Raw genomic sequence first — 20,170 nt, forward strand, 5'->3', positions numbered from 1 at the left:
CAACTATTATTAACAAATAGTAGAACCAAGTTAGTGGTACCAAGTTAGTGGTAGTACGCTTGTCTAGCAAGCACAAGGTTCTGGGTTTGATCCCCAGTACTGCAAAAAGGAAAGAAAGAAAAAGTGGAACCAAGGGAAGAATTATTATTATTCATCTATTCATCCTAGCCTTATTAGTTTTACAAAACTTTGATTTCACATCTTATGTATATATTATACTGCACTGCACATAACTGATAATAGCAATGCACCTACTTAATCTGTCAGAGCTAGTACCTTAATTTTCTTTGTTTTTTTTAAGCTAGTACATTTAAATACTCTAAACTTAAAACCTCTTTGTTTGTATTGCTTCTAACAAAAGAGTATGTCAGTACTCATTTTCAAAGAAATGTAAAAATATTACTACAAAATTTTAAAGCTACATTAATGCTTTTTTTTTAAGAATATAAAGATTGTAAAAGGAACATTCTAATTGATGAATATTATGGAATTTTTTTTGTTTTTGTTTGTGTAGTGCTGAGGAATAAACCTAGGGCTTCACAAATGCTAGGCAAGTGCTTACCACTGAGCTATACCACCAACCTGATAGGTATTAAATGTATCTGATGATATTTTATTATTTTTTAAATCTTTTTTCTTTCTTTTTCCCTTTTTTTCTGTCAAAAAATATGTGTGTGTGTGTGTGTGTGTGTGTGTGTGTATCAAAACACATACTGAACAATGAGCTCAGATTGCAAAAAGGATTTTTTTTTTCCATCTGTCTATAAGTCTTTGTCCACAGCCAAACCATAATGTTGAGTGAGGTAGCTCATACTTGTAATCCCAGTTACTCAGGTGATAGCAGGAGGATCTCAAATTTGAGGCCCATTGGGCAACTTATCAAGTCGCTACTTCAAAAATTAAAAGGAATGGGGATGTAGCTCAGAGAGAGAATACTACCGGGTTCAAGTCCCCATACTGGGAAAAAAAAAAAAAAAGATATATTAAGTCTTTTACTTTTTTCCTATTTTACAGTTTTCTTTTAAAGACATTTAAATACATGTGTTTTTTCCTACTAATACTCTTTATCTAGAATATTTGGTCAAAAGGTAAAGGATTTACATTTTTTTCAAATGATCTATTGGTAAGAACTCCATAAATTAGACACCATAGTAAAATTTGTGTAAATGTGAAGAGATGGCTATTGCTCATCAAAATGTGGATTGTTTCACTTAAAAAAATGACAGGTCTGGGGATGTAGCTCAGTGGTCGTGCATTTGCCTAGCATGCACCAGGACCTGGATTCCCATCCCCAGCACTGGAAAAAAACAAAAACAAAAACAAAACCTCTTCATTGCCTTAATTTCCTTTCTTCTTTGTCTCTTATACTTTGTTTTTCTAACCAGGATAAATTCATGAGATAAGAAAAAGATGGCATCTAGAATAAATACCAGTTTCACTTTGATTCCCAACCAGAAATATAGACGTAGTAATCGTCGATCCAGCTATTTTTCCAACACCCTTGATTCAGATTCTCAGCCCTTATCAACGCTTGGAAATTTTAAAGCCTTGCCATTGGAAATATTCCAAATAATCTTAAGATATTTGTCAGGTGAGGATTGGGGACTATGAGTAGGCTACATAAAACACTAGAACATTTTAATTTTTCCCAAGAAATAGTTTATCATCTCAGGCTCTGCTAAAATATTAATAGCATTCATGTTAAGTTTGTTTTCAAAAGATTCATCAGTGATAGGTAGGGGATAGAATGAGAAAGCTCAATGCTCAAACTCTTTAAAGCATACCTCTAGATTGATGTGGTAATTTGTTACATCTCAACATGTTTATAATTGAGATCTAGATTTAAAACAATTTTAAGATATTTCCTGGTAGGTTTATTATTACTATTAATTAGTTAACTTATAAGTTAATAGACTGTACTGAGTGATATTCTTGTATTTAAGCCATTCATACATGCATATATATATATATATATATATTTCTTTTGGTAGTGAAGGATGTCAGCATGCTAAGCATGGTGTCTAAAACAGTCAGCCAGCACATTATTAATTATATTTCAACTGCATCAGGAAGCAAAGACTTTTACTACAGGACTTTCATAACCTTGAGCTGCCTGGTAGGAAACAAGACTCTGCTATACTGGAGCACTACAAATCTCTAGGTAATTTATGAAATGAAAATTGCAACAAGTAAAGAATTAAACTTAAGATGATTTTATTATATACTTCTGTAAGGCCAGCGGGATATGGAATATTTCCTAAAATGTACCTTTTTATATGGTGTTTTTACTCTTCAATATGAGGACTTCCCTTAAAATAGTCCCTTACATTTATCTTTAAAGATAAGAAAATGCATTTTAATGTATAGTATCAGTCCTTGTGATTTCATGTGGATAAAATATCACTTAATGCTTGTTTTGTAGGTAGTTTACCATTTTAGGAACTTGATGTGTTTTCTATGCTTTACTTCCTATGGATCTAATGAATTTTATCCTTACACTTCTTTTCTATTTCTATTATAATCTAGTCCTTAAAAATAGAAATTTAAGCACATTATTGTGAGATGTCACTTATTCTCTTATCACAAATTATGGGGCTTTTCTTTTTTAAGCACTCTACATACTTACTAATAAATCATTATGCTATAATTAAATTGATCTTTTCAAAGGAAATTCTGTATAATCTTTCTTCACTTGTTATATAATTATTTATATATTTTACCCCATTCATTTCATTCTCCCTAGAGTGCCAAAATAAAATCCTAATTTTGACCTGACTACTGACACCAGTTTAACTATGAAACTACTTTATAATCAACCAAAGCATGGTGATGTTGAGATTTAAATAAAGGCATAATAATAAGTTGAGCAAATATTGTCTTTTAGTAGTCCAAGGATTCCTAGTTTAAGACAATAAAAGAAGACTATATAGGTATGTAAATACATCAAAGTATATTTGATAAGCATATTTAATAAGAACAAATGAAAGGTACATAATCTGAATACAGTGTCGTTGGTTTCAGTATTTACAACTCAGTTTAGTAAATCCTGTAACCAAATATGGTAACTACTTTTTGCTACTTCTCATTGTAAATATCTTTTTTTTTTTTTTCCACAAACATTTGTTGAGTAATAGAGCTTGTCCTTTGGTTTTAGTCTGAAATAATTTGTTTTTTTCCTGATCAAGTCTCAGTTACTTAAGCAAATGAATGAAGTATTTAGACAACTGTATGGGAATTATATGGGTCTAGGGACGTAGCTCAATGGTAGATGCTTACCTAGTGTGGACAAGACCCTGGCTTCCATCCCCAGCACAGCAAAAAAGAAAAAGAAAATTATATGGATCCTTGCTTTTAAAAATTCAAAGATGTATTGATTTGGGGGAGGGGGAATTGAGAATTGAACTCAACACTTTATCACCTTGCTAAGTTGTTTAGGGCCTTGCTAAATTGCTGAGACTGGCCTTGAACTTGGTGATCCTCCTGCCTCAGCCTCCTGAGTCACTAGAATTATAGGCAGGGGCCACTGCACCCAGTTTGTATTAATCTTAATAGGTGGCTTTTTTTAAATGTTCGATGTACATACTGTTGTCTCATTTTTCCTTCTTATCTGATCTGTTCTTATTTTCAGACATTGAAGTAACATTTTTAGAATCCTGTACTTTGAAGATTATAAATTTTAATTTTTTTTTCACATTAAGCAGAGCAGATTGCCAATGTGGAAAGAAACATTACATATGACTATTTTAATGGGAAGTACTTAAAGAAGTTGGTCTTGGGGCTGGGGCTCAGTGGTAGATGGCTTACCTAATGTGTGAGGCCCTGGGTTCAATCCTCAGCACCACATATAAATAAATAAATAAATAAGACCTTGTTTTAAAAAAAGAAGTTGGTCTTGAAAGAATATATCAGAGCACCTGTGTTAAAAATAAATTTTAAAAAGTCATTCAATAATGGGTTTTATGGTAAATTACAACCCTTAAAAATAGTTTACATTAGAAAAGGCAACCAGTATACAATTAGAACTTATAATTCCCCCGCTATGATATGCCATGAGACTGAATGCTAAAAAGGAAAGGAAAAGATCTCAATCTAAAATCAAATACTGAAAATGTCTTTTTCATGTACAAAAATGAGGAGAGGGGCTGGGGGGGTAAATTGCTTTGCAAGTGAGTGGCTCTGGGTTCAGTCCCTGGCACTGGGGGAAAAAAGGGAGTTTATGTTAAAACTCAATTCTGTTCATGTGTTACCCAAACATGGCAATTTCCAAAAATAAATTAGATTCCTATAGATTCTTCAGAATTATATAATTATTTTGGAAAATAGTAAATGCAAAGAGATAAAAATTGAAGAAAGTCATGAAATTTAGGTATATATTTTCCTACCATGTATCTTATTTTTAGTTTGAGGACATTTGTCCTCACAGGAATGTTAACAGTATATTGCCATTTTAGGAAAACAGAATACTTAGGCAAAATAAATAATATACTTCCTGTCACTGTAGCTCAACACATCTTACTGAGAGAAATTGAAGGGATTTTTTTTCCTTTTCCTTTTTTAAATGTCTGATCACAAAGTCCTACACATTCTATACAAACTCCATAAAAGGATCTTTGAAAGAAGAGATAGATATTTAATATAAATGGATACTTTTTGTGAGCAAAAATGATTTTGAACCTTTGAAATTTTAAGTACTTATGACTTTAAATTTTTGTATTTGGAGAAAGGAATCAAAATCTCTTTTCCCATTCTTTCCATGTTTATAGTAACAGTTCTTAAAATATTTTCTTTTGTGAACAGAGGTTAATTACAAGAAACACGGAATCTGTTTTCTATGGAGTAAAGACAAAATAAAGTTTCCCTAGTGTATCTTTATTTCTTATTATTGTATCTTTGTAAATCTAAATACTTTCATATGAATTTCACAACTTTTTTTTTTTTTTTTTTTTTTGCAGTGCTGGAGATTGAACCCAGGGGTGCTCTACCACTGAGTCACATCCCCCATCACATTTTGTTTGTTCGTTTTGTTTTTGAGACAGGATCTTGCTTAAGTTGCTGAGGCTGGCCTCAAACTTGTGATTCTCCTGTCTCAGTCTCCCAAATAGCTGAGATTATAGGCATGCACCCCCATGCCCAGCAAATTTCACAACTTTTTTCAAGATGTTTTTCCAGGGCCTCCTAGATGGACATCAGAACCTCTTGGATATCAGGAGTCATGTATTGTAAATGTTTTGTGCCCTTCCTCCCAAATGTTCTTTTGCATCATGGTTCATTGTGGTATGCCATACTTGACTTTCAGGAAAACATTATACTGTGGTATTGATATGCTTAGATTAATTGCATTGTTGTCATTTTTTCTTGTGTCTCTTTACTTTCTCAGGTCTACTATTTAAAAGATGCACGTTGCTGCTACCCACCAAGGAAAGACTAAAGTACATTCACAAGATACTCTCAGAAGTAAGATCATACTTCTGAATTAGTTCACAGTCTTAATTTCTAGTAAAGAAATGTTTATACTCATTTAACTCATGTTTATACTCATTTAACTCCTAATGTTTATACTCATTTAAGTCTATAATTAATAACAACTCATGAATTAGTACTAAAAATTTGTTCAATGATAATCTAATACTTTAACAGTATAGAGTATAATACAGTCATCCCCTTTTAGCCACAATTTCAGTTACTCTTAGTCAACTGCAGTCTGAAAGAATTAGATGGCAAATTCCAGAAGTAAGCAATTCATAACTTTTACATCATGCACCATTCTGAGTAGAATGATGAAAACTTTTGTCCGCCTGATCCATCCCACCTGGGTTGTGACCCATGCCTTTGTCCAGTGTACCCATGCTATATATGCTACTACCCATTCATTAATCACTTAGGAGCTGTCTGGATTATCAGATACACTGTTGTGGTATCTCTTTTACTTAGTAACAGCCCCAAAAGTGCAGGACTAATGATGTTGGCAATCTTATTATGGTACATTGTTATAGTTATTCTATCTATTGTTGTTGCTGGGTTTTTTTTTTTTTTTTACTATGCCTAATTTATAAATTAAACAGTGTCATAGGTATTTATATATGGAAAAAAACAGCATAGTATAAAGCATTTTTACCCCACATAGGATTTCTGAGGAAGTTTTAAAGTAGTAATTTAGATATTTTATTAAAATGAATTAATTGTTTAAATATGCAAAAACATAGGAAAGTATTTTTTTAAATATTTTTAGTTGTACATGGACACAATATATTTTATTTTATGTGGTGCTGAGGCTCGAACCCAATGCCTCACACATGCTAGGCAAACGCTGTACCACTGAGCTACAATCCCAGCCAAGAAAGTATTTTTAACATATAATATGACAAACCTCTTATGATAATAGACTTGGAAATGTACATCAATGCATTTGGGCATAATCTCTGTAGAGGACTTTTGAATTTTACTATACATTCCAAACATTCATTCAACCTGATGGTTCAGTTCTGTGCTCAATAGGATGCAGACTGTTCTCATGCACTGACTGTTTTTCATGAAGTATTTGTATTGAGTTCTGGTCTATATTATTGCAGTAGCTTCCCAGTTGATCTTTCTGCCAATCATTTCATTACTCCCTAAAGTACTCTGTGTACCAATTCAAGGTTGTTATTGTTTGTTCTTTTGTTTTTCCAAAAGCATCATATTCATCAAGATAACTTTCTTGCTTGGAAATCTTTCAGTGAGTCAGGCATGGTGGCACATGCCTGTAATCCCAGCAACTTGGGAGGCTTAGGTAGGAGATTGCAAGTTCTAGGCCAGTCTCAGCAATTTAGTGAGACCCTGTCTCAAAACAAAAAATAAAAATGAAATAAAAAGGACTGGGGAGGCTGGGGTCATGGCTCAGTGGTAGAGTGTTTGCCTAACATGTATGAGGTACTGGGTTAGATTCTAAGAGCACCACATATAAATAAATAAAATAAAGGTTCATCAACAACTAAAAAAATTTTTTAATTTAAAAAAAGAACTAGGGATATAACTCTGTGGTAGAGTGTCCCTGGGTTCATCCCCAGTACGCCCACCAAAAAAATCTTTCAGTGGCTATTCAATTTAGGCTTCTCCCAACAATGTAACCTTTCTTTCTCTACATTGAGTCTAATTAAGTTGGTCAGATCTTTTTTGCCAAATAAACATTGCTTCTTCTACCTCAATACAATTTAGTTCTTTACCAGTACTTTCCATTCATTATATCTGAGACCTGCTTTAAGATATTGCTTATTTTACATGTGTCTTTCATAAGCTTTTTTGATCATTACCAAATGTATCTTTTCCTTCATTTCATATTGTTCAGTATAGTATTTATTCAGTCATTTAAACATTTATACCTAGTCTAACCTGAATTATAGTAATTTTATATGTGTATATCTTATTCTTCTTAATAAATTGTGAGCTCCTTGAGGGCAGAGACTTTTCCATACTTCCTTTGTAATCCTCATCTAACACAGTGCTCATCAGAATACATACTGAAAAAAATTCTGCTTATTGCTGTTAAATTTGAATGTCAAATCATTGTACAGATACACTGAAAAAAATAATTAACGGTTGTTCTCTTTTCAGGTTTCCTGTTTAAAATTCAATGGCTGTGCAGCTCCCATGCAATGTTTAGGATTACCATGTTATGGCATGTTTTTACAGGTACATTTTTTTAATGAAAGCAGAAAGGGAATGCTTTTTTGAACTGTTAACAAGTAGAACATGTTAATAGAATTTACAATAATCTTTTTAAAATTTTTTATTTAGTTGTAGATGGACAAAGTATCTTTATTTATTTATTTTTATGTGGTACTGAGAATCAAACCCAGCGCCTCGCACATGCGAGGCAAGCACTCTACTACCACTGAGCTCCAGCTCCAGCCCTACGGTAATCTTAAAGAGCAAATTAAAACTGTAAATATTTGAGAATATATTAATCTTATAGTGTGTTTGCCATCTTGGATTTCTTCTTCAGTTTCTAAGTAATGAGAAATGTTTAACATTCTATTACAGAATCCTCCAAGTATCTAGCCAATTGTAAAAAAAAATAGAAATATTATATGTGCATGTGCTTATGTTTATAGTAAGTTTAAACTCTTGTACTAGTTATTTAAGGTGTGATTTTAGAAATCAACTGTAGAGCTGGGTGTGGCTGTGCATACCTGTAATCCCAGTGGCTTGGGAGGCTGAGGCAGGAGGATCACAAGTTCAAAACCAGTCTCAGCAATTTAGCAACTTTGTGAGACCCTGTCTCAAGATAAAAAATTTTAAAAGGGCTGGGGATGTGGTTCTGTGGTTAAGTGTCCCTGGGTTCATTCCCTGGAACAAACAAACAAACAAAAAATTGTAGAATTTCAAGAACATTTTTTACTAATCTTTTATTGTAAACAAAGAAGATAAAAATAACTAGTATTAATTAAGCCCTTATTATGTGCCAGACACCGTTATAAACAGCTTACATGTGATTATATGATTTGAAACTAACAACAACTTAAGAGGTAGGCACTGCACCCAAGAAAATCTACTGCTGTATCCTGTTCTGCCAGTCACCAACTCCTACATATCCAAATTCCAGGGCCTCCTGCTAGCCTTCTTCCAAGTTAGAGTGTTTCTTTTTTTCAAAAATTTTGGTCTTCCTTTTTCTTTTTTTTTTTTTTTTTTGGAATAGGTAGTATAAATTCAAATGGTATAAAATACATATACAGTAAAAAGCTTATCTCCCCCTAAGGCCTGTCTCAAGTTTATTGATTTCCCTTCACCAAAAGTAATCACTGTAACCAGTTTCTCTCCTTCCAAATATGATAATGATGATGATGATGATGATGATGATGATGATGATGATGATGGTAATGATGATGATTAGTGCTGGGGATTGAAGAAATCCAGTTATTTTAAGAAGAATTGATGTGATTAATCAACCTTTCAAAATCTAATTATAGTTGTATACAACTTGAATCTCCTTTTCACATATGTTTGTGCATTTTAGTATGTTCAGAGATACTAATAAAAGTTTTTTTTGGTTATTAACATCCAAAAGTCATAAATAAATGCTTACTTAGAATTGTATTTAAAACATCATATGTAAGCAGTATCACAAATGACCACTAGGGGGAACTAGGGGGTCCTACCATAGTCAAAACCAAGACACAACTGAGTCAAGTGACTAAAACTGTGTTCTAGTTTTGGCCTTTATTTTCCTTGTATTGTCAAAGTTCTGGATTCAGTACATTTAAAAATACTCTAAAAAGATACTTCCTTTCCAACCAAAAAGAAACCGGATTTTACAACATTTCTTGGTTTTGATTGTGTAAATATCTCACTAATTTGAATAGCTCCATAGTGAAAAAAATTACAGATCATCCTAATCATGTGCTAAAATCACTTATGTTCATAAAGGGATAGTGACTTGTATTTTGATTTGATGATCTGAGCACACGCAATGTCTCCTTTATTTTATTTTCCTCAGACCTTAACAGCAGGTTGGGATGAACTTGAGTGCCATCGTGTCTATAACTTCTTATGTGAGTTGACTAATCTCTCCCGCAAGATGCAGACTGTTGTCTGTAGCAAACCAGGTAAAGAACTACAATTCACAGATGATGTGTTACATCATTAATATGGAAAAAAAAAAAAGAGCTTAAAAATGTATTTAAAAAATAAACTTTGCAGCCAGGTATGATGGTACATGCCTGTAATTCCAGTGACTTTGGAGGCTGAAGCAGGCGTTTTGCAGGTTCAAGGTCCACCTCAGCAATTTAATGAGACCCTAAGAAACTTAGTAAGACCCTATCTTAAAATAAAAAATAAAATGGGCTCAGTGGTAAAACACCCCTGAGTTCGATCCCTAGTACCAAAATATGTAAATAAAAAAAGAAAGAAAAATAAATTATGAATCCAGGCATGGTGGTACACACTTCTAATCCCAACAACTTGGGAAGCTGAGAGAGTAGGATTGCAAGTTCAAAGTCAGACTGGGAAACTTAGTGAGAACCTGTCTCAAAATTTAAAATAAAGAAGGGCTAGGGATGTATCTCAGTGGTAGGGCAATCCTGGGTTCAGTTCCCAATATCAATAAATACATACTTGAATACATGCATACATTCATACACAGTAAAAGAAGAAAGAATTTTAATGAAGTAATACATGTTGAATGAGATATTGATACAAAAAGCAGTATGTGTTTGGGGAAAGAGAAGTACTGAGAATCAACTGCATTAACATCTTATTCCTTAAACTGTGTGGTGGGCACAAAGTAGTTCATTCTAGTATTGAAACTTTTCTAGCCAGGTGTGATCAACCTTTCAAAATCTAATTATAGTTGTATACAACTTGAATCTCCCTTTCACATATGTTTGTACATTTTAGTATGTTCAGAGATACTAATAAAAGTTTTCCCAGTAATCCCAGCAGTTTGGGAGGCTGAGACCAAAGGATTGCAAAATTAAGGCCAGCCTCAGCAACTTAGTAAGACCCTAAGCAACTTAGCAAGATCCTGTCTCTAAATAAAATATAAAAAAGGTTGGGGATGTCGTTCATGGTTAAGCACCCCTGGATTTAATCCCTGGTTCCAAAAAAAAAAGAATGATCATCACAGCATTATTTGTAACCATGAAATGCTGCCAGCAACAAAAGGTCTATCATGAGGAGAATGGAAAAACAAATTGTGGTATATTCACACAATTAAAGCCATTAATATTTAAAATGACAACTAGAGTCATGTACATTAATATGGATAAATTTTTAAAAATAACGAGAAAAAAGTTTACCAAATGATATTTTAATTATGATACCATTTATATACGTACATATATAAAAATGTATAACAACATAGTTGGGAGGTGTGATGATTAATTTTGTTTTTCAACTTAGCTAGATCATGATACCCACATATTTGGTCAAACATTATTATAGGGTTTTCTGTGAACATATTTTTTAGATGAGTTGGACATTTGAATCAGTAGCTTTTAAAAAAAGCAGATTACCCTCCATAAGGTAGGGGGATACCATACAATCAGTTGAAAACCGTAATAGGGAAAGATCTCCCCAAGCAAGGAATCCTACTAGAAGACTGCTTTTGGACTCTTAAGTACAACTCCTTCCTGGGTCTCTAGCATGCTAGTCCACCCTGCAGACTTCGAACTTACCAAACCTCTATAGGCATGAGTCAATTCTTTAAAATAAATTGATTTCATATTCTCTCTCTCCCCTGACACACATACATGCATAGTTTATGTATATGATGTTCCTTTTGTTAGTTGTTTCTCTAGAGAACCCTAACAGGACAAAAACCAAATTCAAGATAGTGATTACTTCTAGGAAGAAAGAGGAAAGGCATTGTATCTTTAACATCTGTAATGTTTTATTTATTTTAAAATATCTAAAGCAAACAGCGTAAAGGAAATCTTTGACAAAGCTTGGTGAGTTATACACAGTATTTGTTATAGTATCTGCTTTTCTATCAACTTGAAATATTTCACTATAAAACAAATTATGAATCAGAAAGGCAAATTTTAAAGTCCAATGGATCAATAATAAAATTAATTTATCACGTTCTTCCGTGATCAAAAACCCTCATTAGCTCATTGATGTTTTCAATATAAAGTCCAAATTATTTATACTGGACCTCACATTTTGTTCCCAGTCTACTTTTTCAAAGTTATTGTCCACTACTCTTTATATCAGTTTGACCTAAGCATATTGCTTTCTCTACTCACTGTGTTTCAAGTACCCTTTACACTTTTGTGTCTCGGTACCTTTTATTCATTCTGTCTCATTTTTCTGAAATAACACCTCTCCTTCTCATCCTTTAAGAATCAATTCTCAAACTGGGCATAGTGGCACATGCCTATAATCCCAGCAACTCGGTAGACTACGGCAGAAGGATTCCAGGTTCAAGGTCAGCTTAGGCAATTTAGCAAGACCCTGTCTCAATATAAAAAAATAAAAAGGACTGGGGATGTAACTAAATAACAGAGTGCCCCTGAATTCAGTCTCCTGTACCACTAATAAATAAATAAGAGTCATTTCACCTGACTCCTTCTAAGACTCAGTTCACCTGACCACCCCCCTTAAGGCTTTCCTGATCTCCGTAGGCCTGTAGTAATCTCTCTCCTCTAAACTTGTAACTTACATTTGACTTAACACGCCACGAGCTATTTATGTATTGTCTTAGATCATTAGACTTTTTGCAGTGTTTGAGAGTGAGTCCAGGGTCTCCTGCATGCTAGGCAAGTATTCTGCCAATAAGCTGCATCTTCAACCCTAGACTTTCTATTTACACTTATCTCCAAGTAAGAGAATATAAATGGCATAAAATGTAAAATGGTATAACTGCTATGGAAAACACTTTGGCTGCCCCTCAAATATCTAAACATAGAATTACTATGTGACCCAGCAATTCCACTCCTAGATATATATGTAATGGAACTGGGAAAAGGCACTTGGATAGATATTTGTATGCTAAGGTTCATTTCAGAGTTATTTGTAATAGCCAAAAGATAGAAGCAACCCCAAATTCAAGTGTCTATCAATAGACAAATAAACAAATTGTGATATATGCCACAAACATATATGAACTTTTTTTTCTCACAAAGCTTCACCCTCAGTTTCCATTCAGCATAAATGAACTTTGAAAACATTATACTAAGTAAAAGAAGCCAAGAATAAAAAGATAAATATTGCATGATTCTACTTACATGAGATACTTAGAATAGGCAAATTTGTAGAGACAGAAAGTAGATTAGAGGTTACCAGAAACTGGGGAAAGGGAGGAATGGGAAGTTACTGCTTAATGGCTACAGAGTTTGTATTTGGAATGATGAAAAAGTTTTGGAAGTAGACAGTGGTGATGGGTGAACAACATTGTTAATGGAATTAATGCCCCTGGATTGTACACTTAAAAATGGTTTAAAACCTGTTCCTGAACAGTGGTGCATATCCATAATGCCAGAGACTGTCCAGGAGGCCAGAACAAGAGGATTGCAAGTTCAAGACTAGCCTCAACAACTTAATGAGGCCATAAACAATTCAACAAGACCTGGTTTCAAAAAAAGATTGGGGACTGGGGTTGTGGCTCGGTGGTGGAGTACTTGCCTGGCATGTGTGAGCATGTACCTATCCTCAGCACCACATAAAAATAAGTAAATAAGATAAAGGTATTGTGTTCATCTACAACTAAAAAATATTTAAAAAAAAAAAAGGTTAGGGATGTATCTCAGTGGTAAAGTGCCCCTGGGTTCAATCCCTAATACCAAAAATAAATAAAAAGGTAAAGTGGCAAATTTTATGCGATAAATACCACATTTTGAAAAAATTTATAACCCCATATAAAAACCCATTAAATTATACACTTCATTTTATTTTTTGGTGCTAGGGATTGAACCCAGAGCTTCATGCATACTAAGCATATGCTCCAACATTGAGCTATATATACACCCAGTCCAAATTGTACACTTTATTAATTTGGTAGCACTGGTGATTGAACCCAGCACCTCATACATATTAGGCAAACACTCTACCACTGAGCCAAATCTCCATTCCCAAAATTGTACACTTTAAATAATAGAATGTATGGTATATAAAGTATATTTCAATAAACTGGAGAAAAAGAAACAGTGAGGGGCTGTAGTTGTGGCTCAACGGTAGAGCACTTGCTGGGCATGTTTTAGGCCCTGGGTTTGATACTCAGCACAACATATAAATAAAAAAAATAAAAGATCCATTGATAACTTAAAAAAAATAAATGAAAGAAACAGTGAGGCAGGAAGAGTGGCACACACCAGCAATCCCAGCTACTTGAGAGTCCAAGGCAGGAGGATTGTAAGAACAAATAATCTCTTTATAACTTCCTGTTTAGAAACCCAGTTTATGATCACCATGTTACCCACAATGCTTAATGTGTTGCTGTGATCAGTAGCCAATATGCAATCCACCTTTCTAGAAAAATGGTTTACAATTCTTTTGTCTTCATAGGAAGTGCCCGAAAACTAGAATTAAGGATCAGGCTATTCTGTAGAAATGTCCTCCTTGATCACTGGATACATCGAAGTGATTCTGCTTTTTGGTTGACACGAATATTAAAACCATGGCCAATGGTAAATCAGGCAAGATTACTGTACATCATCTTTGGGCCAACATCTTCTCAGGATGGTGAGCACTGATTTTTCAGGATGTATGTTATGTGACTGATTAATTGCTTTTGCTTTGGGAAGATGATCTTTTTGTACCTGTTAAATTTCACCACTCCTAATGACTAAACTATTTCATGATTTCACAGATGTATGCTATATTAACTTATGCATAGCCTAAACTTCAAGACAGAAATTGTTCTGCTGTAGAACATTAACAAATGTATTTCTATCATCCCTGGGTTTATCTGAAATAGCTGTTTTTCAGTTTTAAACATTACCTTAACTCAAGATTATGTCTGCTGCTGAAGGGTCTAATACTACTAAAAAGCTAAGTAATAGCAGAATTGATGCTTATTTTAATTTCAGGTGTGTAATATGACTTGCAAGATTTTTGCCTAAGTTTTTTGTTGTTGTTGTTGTTTTTGTTTTTTGTTTTGTTTTTGTTTTTTTGCCTAAGTTTTGCTTAGATTAATATCAAAATTATCATGTACTTATTTAGTCCACATTGACTTACAGAAGGAGGAAACTAAAGTATGTTGAGAAGCAGCAGGAAGTCAATCTGAGATTAAAATTTTGTTATGTGTACTTCACAAAGAGAACTGGTCATAGGTATAATAAAAAATTTAATAAATGTTTTGTTATATATGTTTGAAAGATTCCCAAATATAGCATGCTCTTTTGCAGAAGAATATCAGTGGGTTTTATTTTATTTCAATAAATTGCTTATTCAATTTCTGCTATGGGGTAAAAAGACTATTCCAATTTCTGCTATGGGGTAAAAAGACTATCCTGCTGGTGAAACTACCTTGTTTTTACTTCTCTTGGCTATATTGTTGCTGTGTTTCATCATATTAATAAGAAACATTCTAATTTATACTGTTATCTGAATTGGCCTTTTATTATGAAAGTATAAATGATGAGATTCCATTATGCAATCCACTTTCCTTTTTAAACAATCCATGAAATCTTTATCACAAAGCTAATTATTCTGTCATAGCCTAGTTTCTGTTTCAATTCAGGACAGGTGGTTTGGCAGAAAATGACAGAAGGACCTACAGATGAATCCAGTCTGAAAGGTTTGGCTGATGCCATTAAATTACTGTATGACACAGGCACCAAAGAGTGGACAGCAGATGATGTTATCAGTCTTGTAGATGAACTCTCAGGTAAAAATATTCATTTGCTAATATAGAGTAATAGAAATGTATTATTAGGATATAGTTATAAAATTGTAAGAAAAGCTAGATAGGGTGGTGCACACTCATAATCCCAGTGACTCAGGAGACTGAGGTAAGAGAATCACAAGTTTGTGACCAGCCTCAGAAATCCTATCTCAAAATAAAATAAAAAGGGGACTGGGATTGTAGCTCAGTGGTAGAGTGCTTGCCTAGCGCCTGCGAGGCACTGGGTTTGATTCTCATTCTGCATATAAATAAATAAATTCAATAAAGGTCCACTGAAAATAATAAAATAAAAAGGGCTGGGATGTGGCTTGGTGGTAGAATACCCCTAGGTTCAATCACCAGGAAAAAAAATTATAAGGAAAATTCTACAGGTAACAAATTCAATGATTATTAGAAATCAGTGATTGCTCTAAAATATTTGAAGAGTTTGGCATGATGTTTGAAGAGAATACATTTAATAAACTTTCTTGCAATTGCCAATTTTATAAATATATAATATTATTATTATTTGAAGGATTTATACTTTAGTTACCTCTCTTATTCCTGTTTTATGAGTTCTTAGGAACATCTTTCTGCATTATATAAGAAGAAAATCCTCTCCTACTGGTACAGGAAAAGTGAGAATAATTTCTCTCATTTCTGCATAATATTTTAGATGTTAAAGTTTACTAGGATTCTTCCTTATTCAAGATTAGATCTCTTTGCTGACTAATATATGTAAGAGAATTACTTTGACTACATTACTTGTACATTTGTACCAGCTACTGTGGCTTGGCAATAATCTCTGCTCTGGTTGAATGCTGTAATTGAAAAACTTAAACATTTTTTCCTGTTTCCCTTGGCACTAATTGTATTTCCAATAAGGCAATGTAATATTGCATGTATTTAAAGATGCTTAATATAGCTATTGTGTAATTTCTCATTAAATAACTGTTCTTCCTCTAATAAAAGTGGTTCCTCGGGAGTGGCTTCTAGAAAATAATGCACGTCTCCTAATCCTAAGTGGAAACAACATCTGTTTCACTTTCATGGCTAGTAAAGCTGTGAATGGACGGGCCATTGAACTGGCAAGACTCATTGTCTTTTTGGCTTTGGTAAGTAAAAAATAAGTTTTCCTCTAGCAAGTTGTTTAACATTGCAATTGATTTACCAGAGTCGCTGGGGATGTAGCTCAATGGTGGAGCACCTGCCTAGTATACTTAACAATCGCTGGTTTGATTTCTGGCACTGCAAAAATGAAAAGAAAAAAAAAAGATAAAATAAAGTCAGGCTTAATGGCACATGTCTGTAATGCCAGCTACTTAGGAGGCTGAGGCAGCAGGATCAAAATATATATATATATATCCCAGCCTTAAATCATGTTTTCATAGCTTATCCTTGTATCCAGTTCTTAATGGGTACTCAATAAATGCTTACAGAATGAATGAATGGGCAGAAGTCTTATTTTTCATGTATATAACTATTTTCAACATTAGTTCTTGTATTAGTGAAAAATATTCTGATAATCTTGAACCAGGCTTGTATTTACTTCATATTTTATTTCCACTAATACCATTTGAAAACAAAGGAGTATTGGAGAAAGGAGGATTTCCTTTTTATAAAATCAGTGGGGTGTCATGTAATATATTATGTTAAATCATACTATCATTGTCAGTACCATTTTCAAATTCTATCTTCACACGAAGATTTACAATAATACTTTTACTGTCTAAATCAGGTGTGTGAGAAAGAACTATACTGCATGGATTGGGCAGTTAAAATGATGCAAAAAGTTTGTAAAGTCTTTAGCACTCCCGTGGAAAGAAATAACTTCCTGCAGAGTGTGGCAAATGCATTTGCCTGTGTTACAATGGAAATGCTGCAGTCAATCATGTCTGGTAAGTAGGAATGTACATGATGGCATAGGAGTGAGTAAAAGTGCATTTGAGTCTCTTACTTAAGACAGAACTATTTCTGTGTAGACTGTTATTTCTAAACTAAAAATAGAAGGAGCACATTTTATTGTTCCTTTGTGAGATATTTTTAGTTCCTGGATTTTGTCACTTTAAAAATCTGGTAATAGAGCCTGGCATGGTGGCTCATGCCAATAATCCCAGCAGCTTGGAAGGCTTAGGCAGGAGGATCACAAGTTCAAAGCCAGCCTCAGCAATAGTGAGGCACTAAGCAACTCAGTGAGACCTTGTCTCTAAGTAAAATAAAAGAAGGACCAGGGATGTGTCTCAGTGGTTGAGTGCCCCTGAATTCAATCACTAGTATACACACACACACACACACAAAAAAAAAAAATCTAGTGATAGTTTCAGTAGAGAACATGAAGTTGAAGAGTCTGCTCTGAAAGGAACCATATTTTAATTATGCTGCCCAACAAAAATTTTAATTTGCTCACTTATTATCATTATCCTCATAATTATATCTCATATTTATGTAGTTTTGATGAATATTATTTTATAGTTTTATTAGGTAGCCAACATGATAATTAATCCTCTTTTACAGATGAGAAAAATAAGACTTTGAGAAACCTGACTTGCCCAAGGTCATAAAGTTAGAAATAATAAAGCATGTACCAGCATTCTTTTCCTCTGATTTCTAGGCCAGTGTTCTTATATAATTACTTGATTTCAGTGATTAATGTCCAACTTAGTAAAGGTCAATAACAGAAAGTCTTCTCTTTAAATAGTATTAGGAACAATTGGAACATCTTATATTTCTAAATCATATATTTAAATTTTTAACTGACATTTTCTTTTCCCTACTGTCTGTTCCTATGTATGACATATAGGAGATCGTGATGAAGACGACAGAGGTTTTTTGAATTTGTTCCATCTTGTACATGCTCAGGCTAACTTCCATAAGGAGGTCCTATATTTGACCATGAACACACTGTCTCCCTAAATACTCAGAAAGCCTTGAATTTAGAGAATACATCGCTGAATTAACACTTAAAAGGGTACTACGTTTCCACACCTGAAGAATACATCTATGGGACTTTTTATCATCTAAGGAAACTAGGAATTCAAAAGCTGCATAGGATTTTAGCAGCAACTGCTTACACCATTATTAATATAAAAACAATAGGCAAAACCAAGAATGTGCTGTGATTTCTCTGGAAAATAAGCTTTGCCTCAGACTCCAGGTTTTGGTAAATATAACACCAAACCAAAGTGGAATGTTAACTGTCAGCCAGTCCATTCTGCTTGTGTGGATCTTTGAAAAAAGAAAATTCTGTCTTATAGTTAGAACAGACCCAGATTCACTATTGTTTAGTTGTGCAGTTGTGTATTGGTTGTGTAAACACAGCCCAGAATGTTTTGTGAAGATTTGCAATATGGTATTTTAGATTGTGCAGAACATAAATCACATTCTTTACCACCTTCTTGGCATATGATTACAAAGAATAATACATTTCATTCATATTTTATATGGGCCAGGATAAAAAGAAGTATCTGTATGTACGTATATAAATATATGTACATATTATGTATGTATATATGTATAGCCACACCACATACATATATATTTCCTTCTTTAAGGCAATGACACAAAAAGTCCATGAATATAGGAAGGTATATATGATCTTAATACAATCAAATCTTCTTATACTTTTCTGGGAATTTGAGTGAAATGTTGCAAATAAGAGAAACTATAGGGCTGGGAATATAGCTCAGCTGGTTGAGTGCTTGCCCCACAAGCACAAGACCCTAGGTTCAAACCTCCAGCACTGCCAAAAAAAAAAAAAAAAAAAAAAAAAAAAAAACTATATAATGAAAGAAAGTAGTTATTCACTGCTAGAACAATCTTCACAAATAATTTGCCCTTTTTTCTAAACTTTCCTCCATATCTCAAAAAGTGGGATTTGTACTGGCAGGGTAGCTCAGTGGTAGAACACTTAACTAGCATGTACAGGCTCTGGGTTCTATCTCCAGCACCAGCAAACAAACATATACACACACAAAAGCAGGAGCCCTCCTGGATCTCTCCTTTCTTTTTCATGTTCCCTCCCCTCACCCCCAGTCAAACTTCATGCTAGGCAAGCACCCTACCACTGAGCTATACCATTGAGCCCCTCATCACCTAACTTCTTGACAGCTTCCTTCTACTGGACTTCACAGAAGCTGGGCTTTCATTTCCCAAGTCTTTGATTTAACTAACTTCTGGAGTTGATGGGGGAAAGAAACACTAGGGGATATGGGGATTACCTGCAGAAGAGGGATGTAAATTTGGGGAATTCTCAAATTTTGGCAAAGAGGGCTCAATGAAAGATTTGATAGGATTGAGGAAGAGTGAACATTGTGGAGAACATGAAAATTGTGGTAATGAGATTTTATTGTACTTCAGTAGCAAAAGCACTTACCTTCAGTTTTGAAGGGTCACTTTATTGTCTAACTATAATCTCCATTGGTGGCAGGAATTTTGTTTTCTCTAGTTTGATATTTACAGATTTGTGCAAAAACAAAGTTTTTGCTTTTATCCTAGTTTTGTTTTCTTCTTCTCAGTTGAAGAATTCATAACTAGCTGGGTGTGGTGGCACATGCCTGTAATCCCAGGGATTCAGGAAGCAGAGGCAGGGAGATTGCAAGTTGCAGGCCAATTTAAAGAGACTCTGTCTTAAAATAAAAAATAAAAAAGACTGGGAATGTTGTTCAGTGGTAGAGTGCCCCTGGTTTCAATCTCCAGTACCAAAAAAAAAAAAAGGAAAAGAAAAAAAAAAAAAAAAAAAAAAGGAATTCATCCATAACTAGGGGGCTAGGAATGTTGCTCAGTTTTAGAGGCAGATACCAGAGTACAAAGTAACATCTTAGTTACCTTTTTCTTCCCCACCTCATTTTTCCATACCAACTTTGGAAAGCCTAA

At 33.9% G+C, this 20,170-nt stretch overlaps 1 protein-coding gene across 1 annotated transcript; it reads left to right on the forward strand.

Moving 5' to 3' along the window:
• The first annotated feature begins 1,410 nt into the window (after positions 1-1,410).
• On the forward strand, positions 1,411-18,446 carry Fbxo47 (F-box protein 47). Its single transcript, XM_047547209.1, is given in 11 exon segments — positions 1,411-1,591; positions 1,992-2,072; positions 2,075-2,161; positions 5,378-5,454; positions 7,591-7,668; positions 9,473-9,581; positions 13,978-14,154; positions 15,155-15,301; positions 16,271-16,413; positions 17,037-17,196; positions 18,099-18,446. Coding segments are annotated over 11 exon segments (1,353 nt in total). The 3' UTR covers positions 18,212-18,446.
• The last annotated feature ends 1,724 nt before the right edge of the window (positions 18,447-20,170 follow it).

Source organism: Sciurus carolinensis, chromosome 3, assembly GCF_902686445.1.
Source record: "Sciurus carolinensis chromosome 3, mSciCar1.2, whole genome shotgun sequence".
NCBI lineage: Eukaryota > Metazoa > Chordata > Mammalia > Rodentia > Sciuridae > Sciurus > Sciurus carolinensis.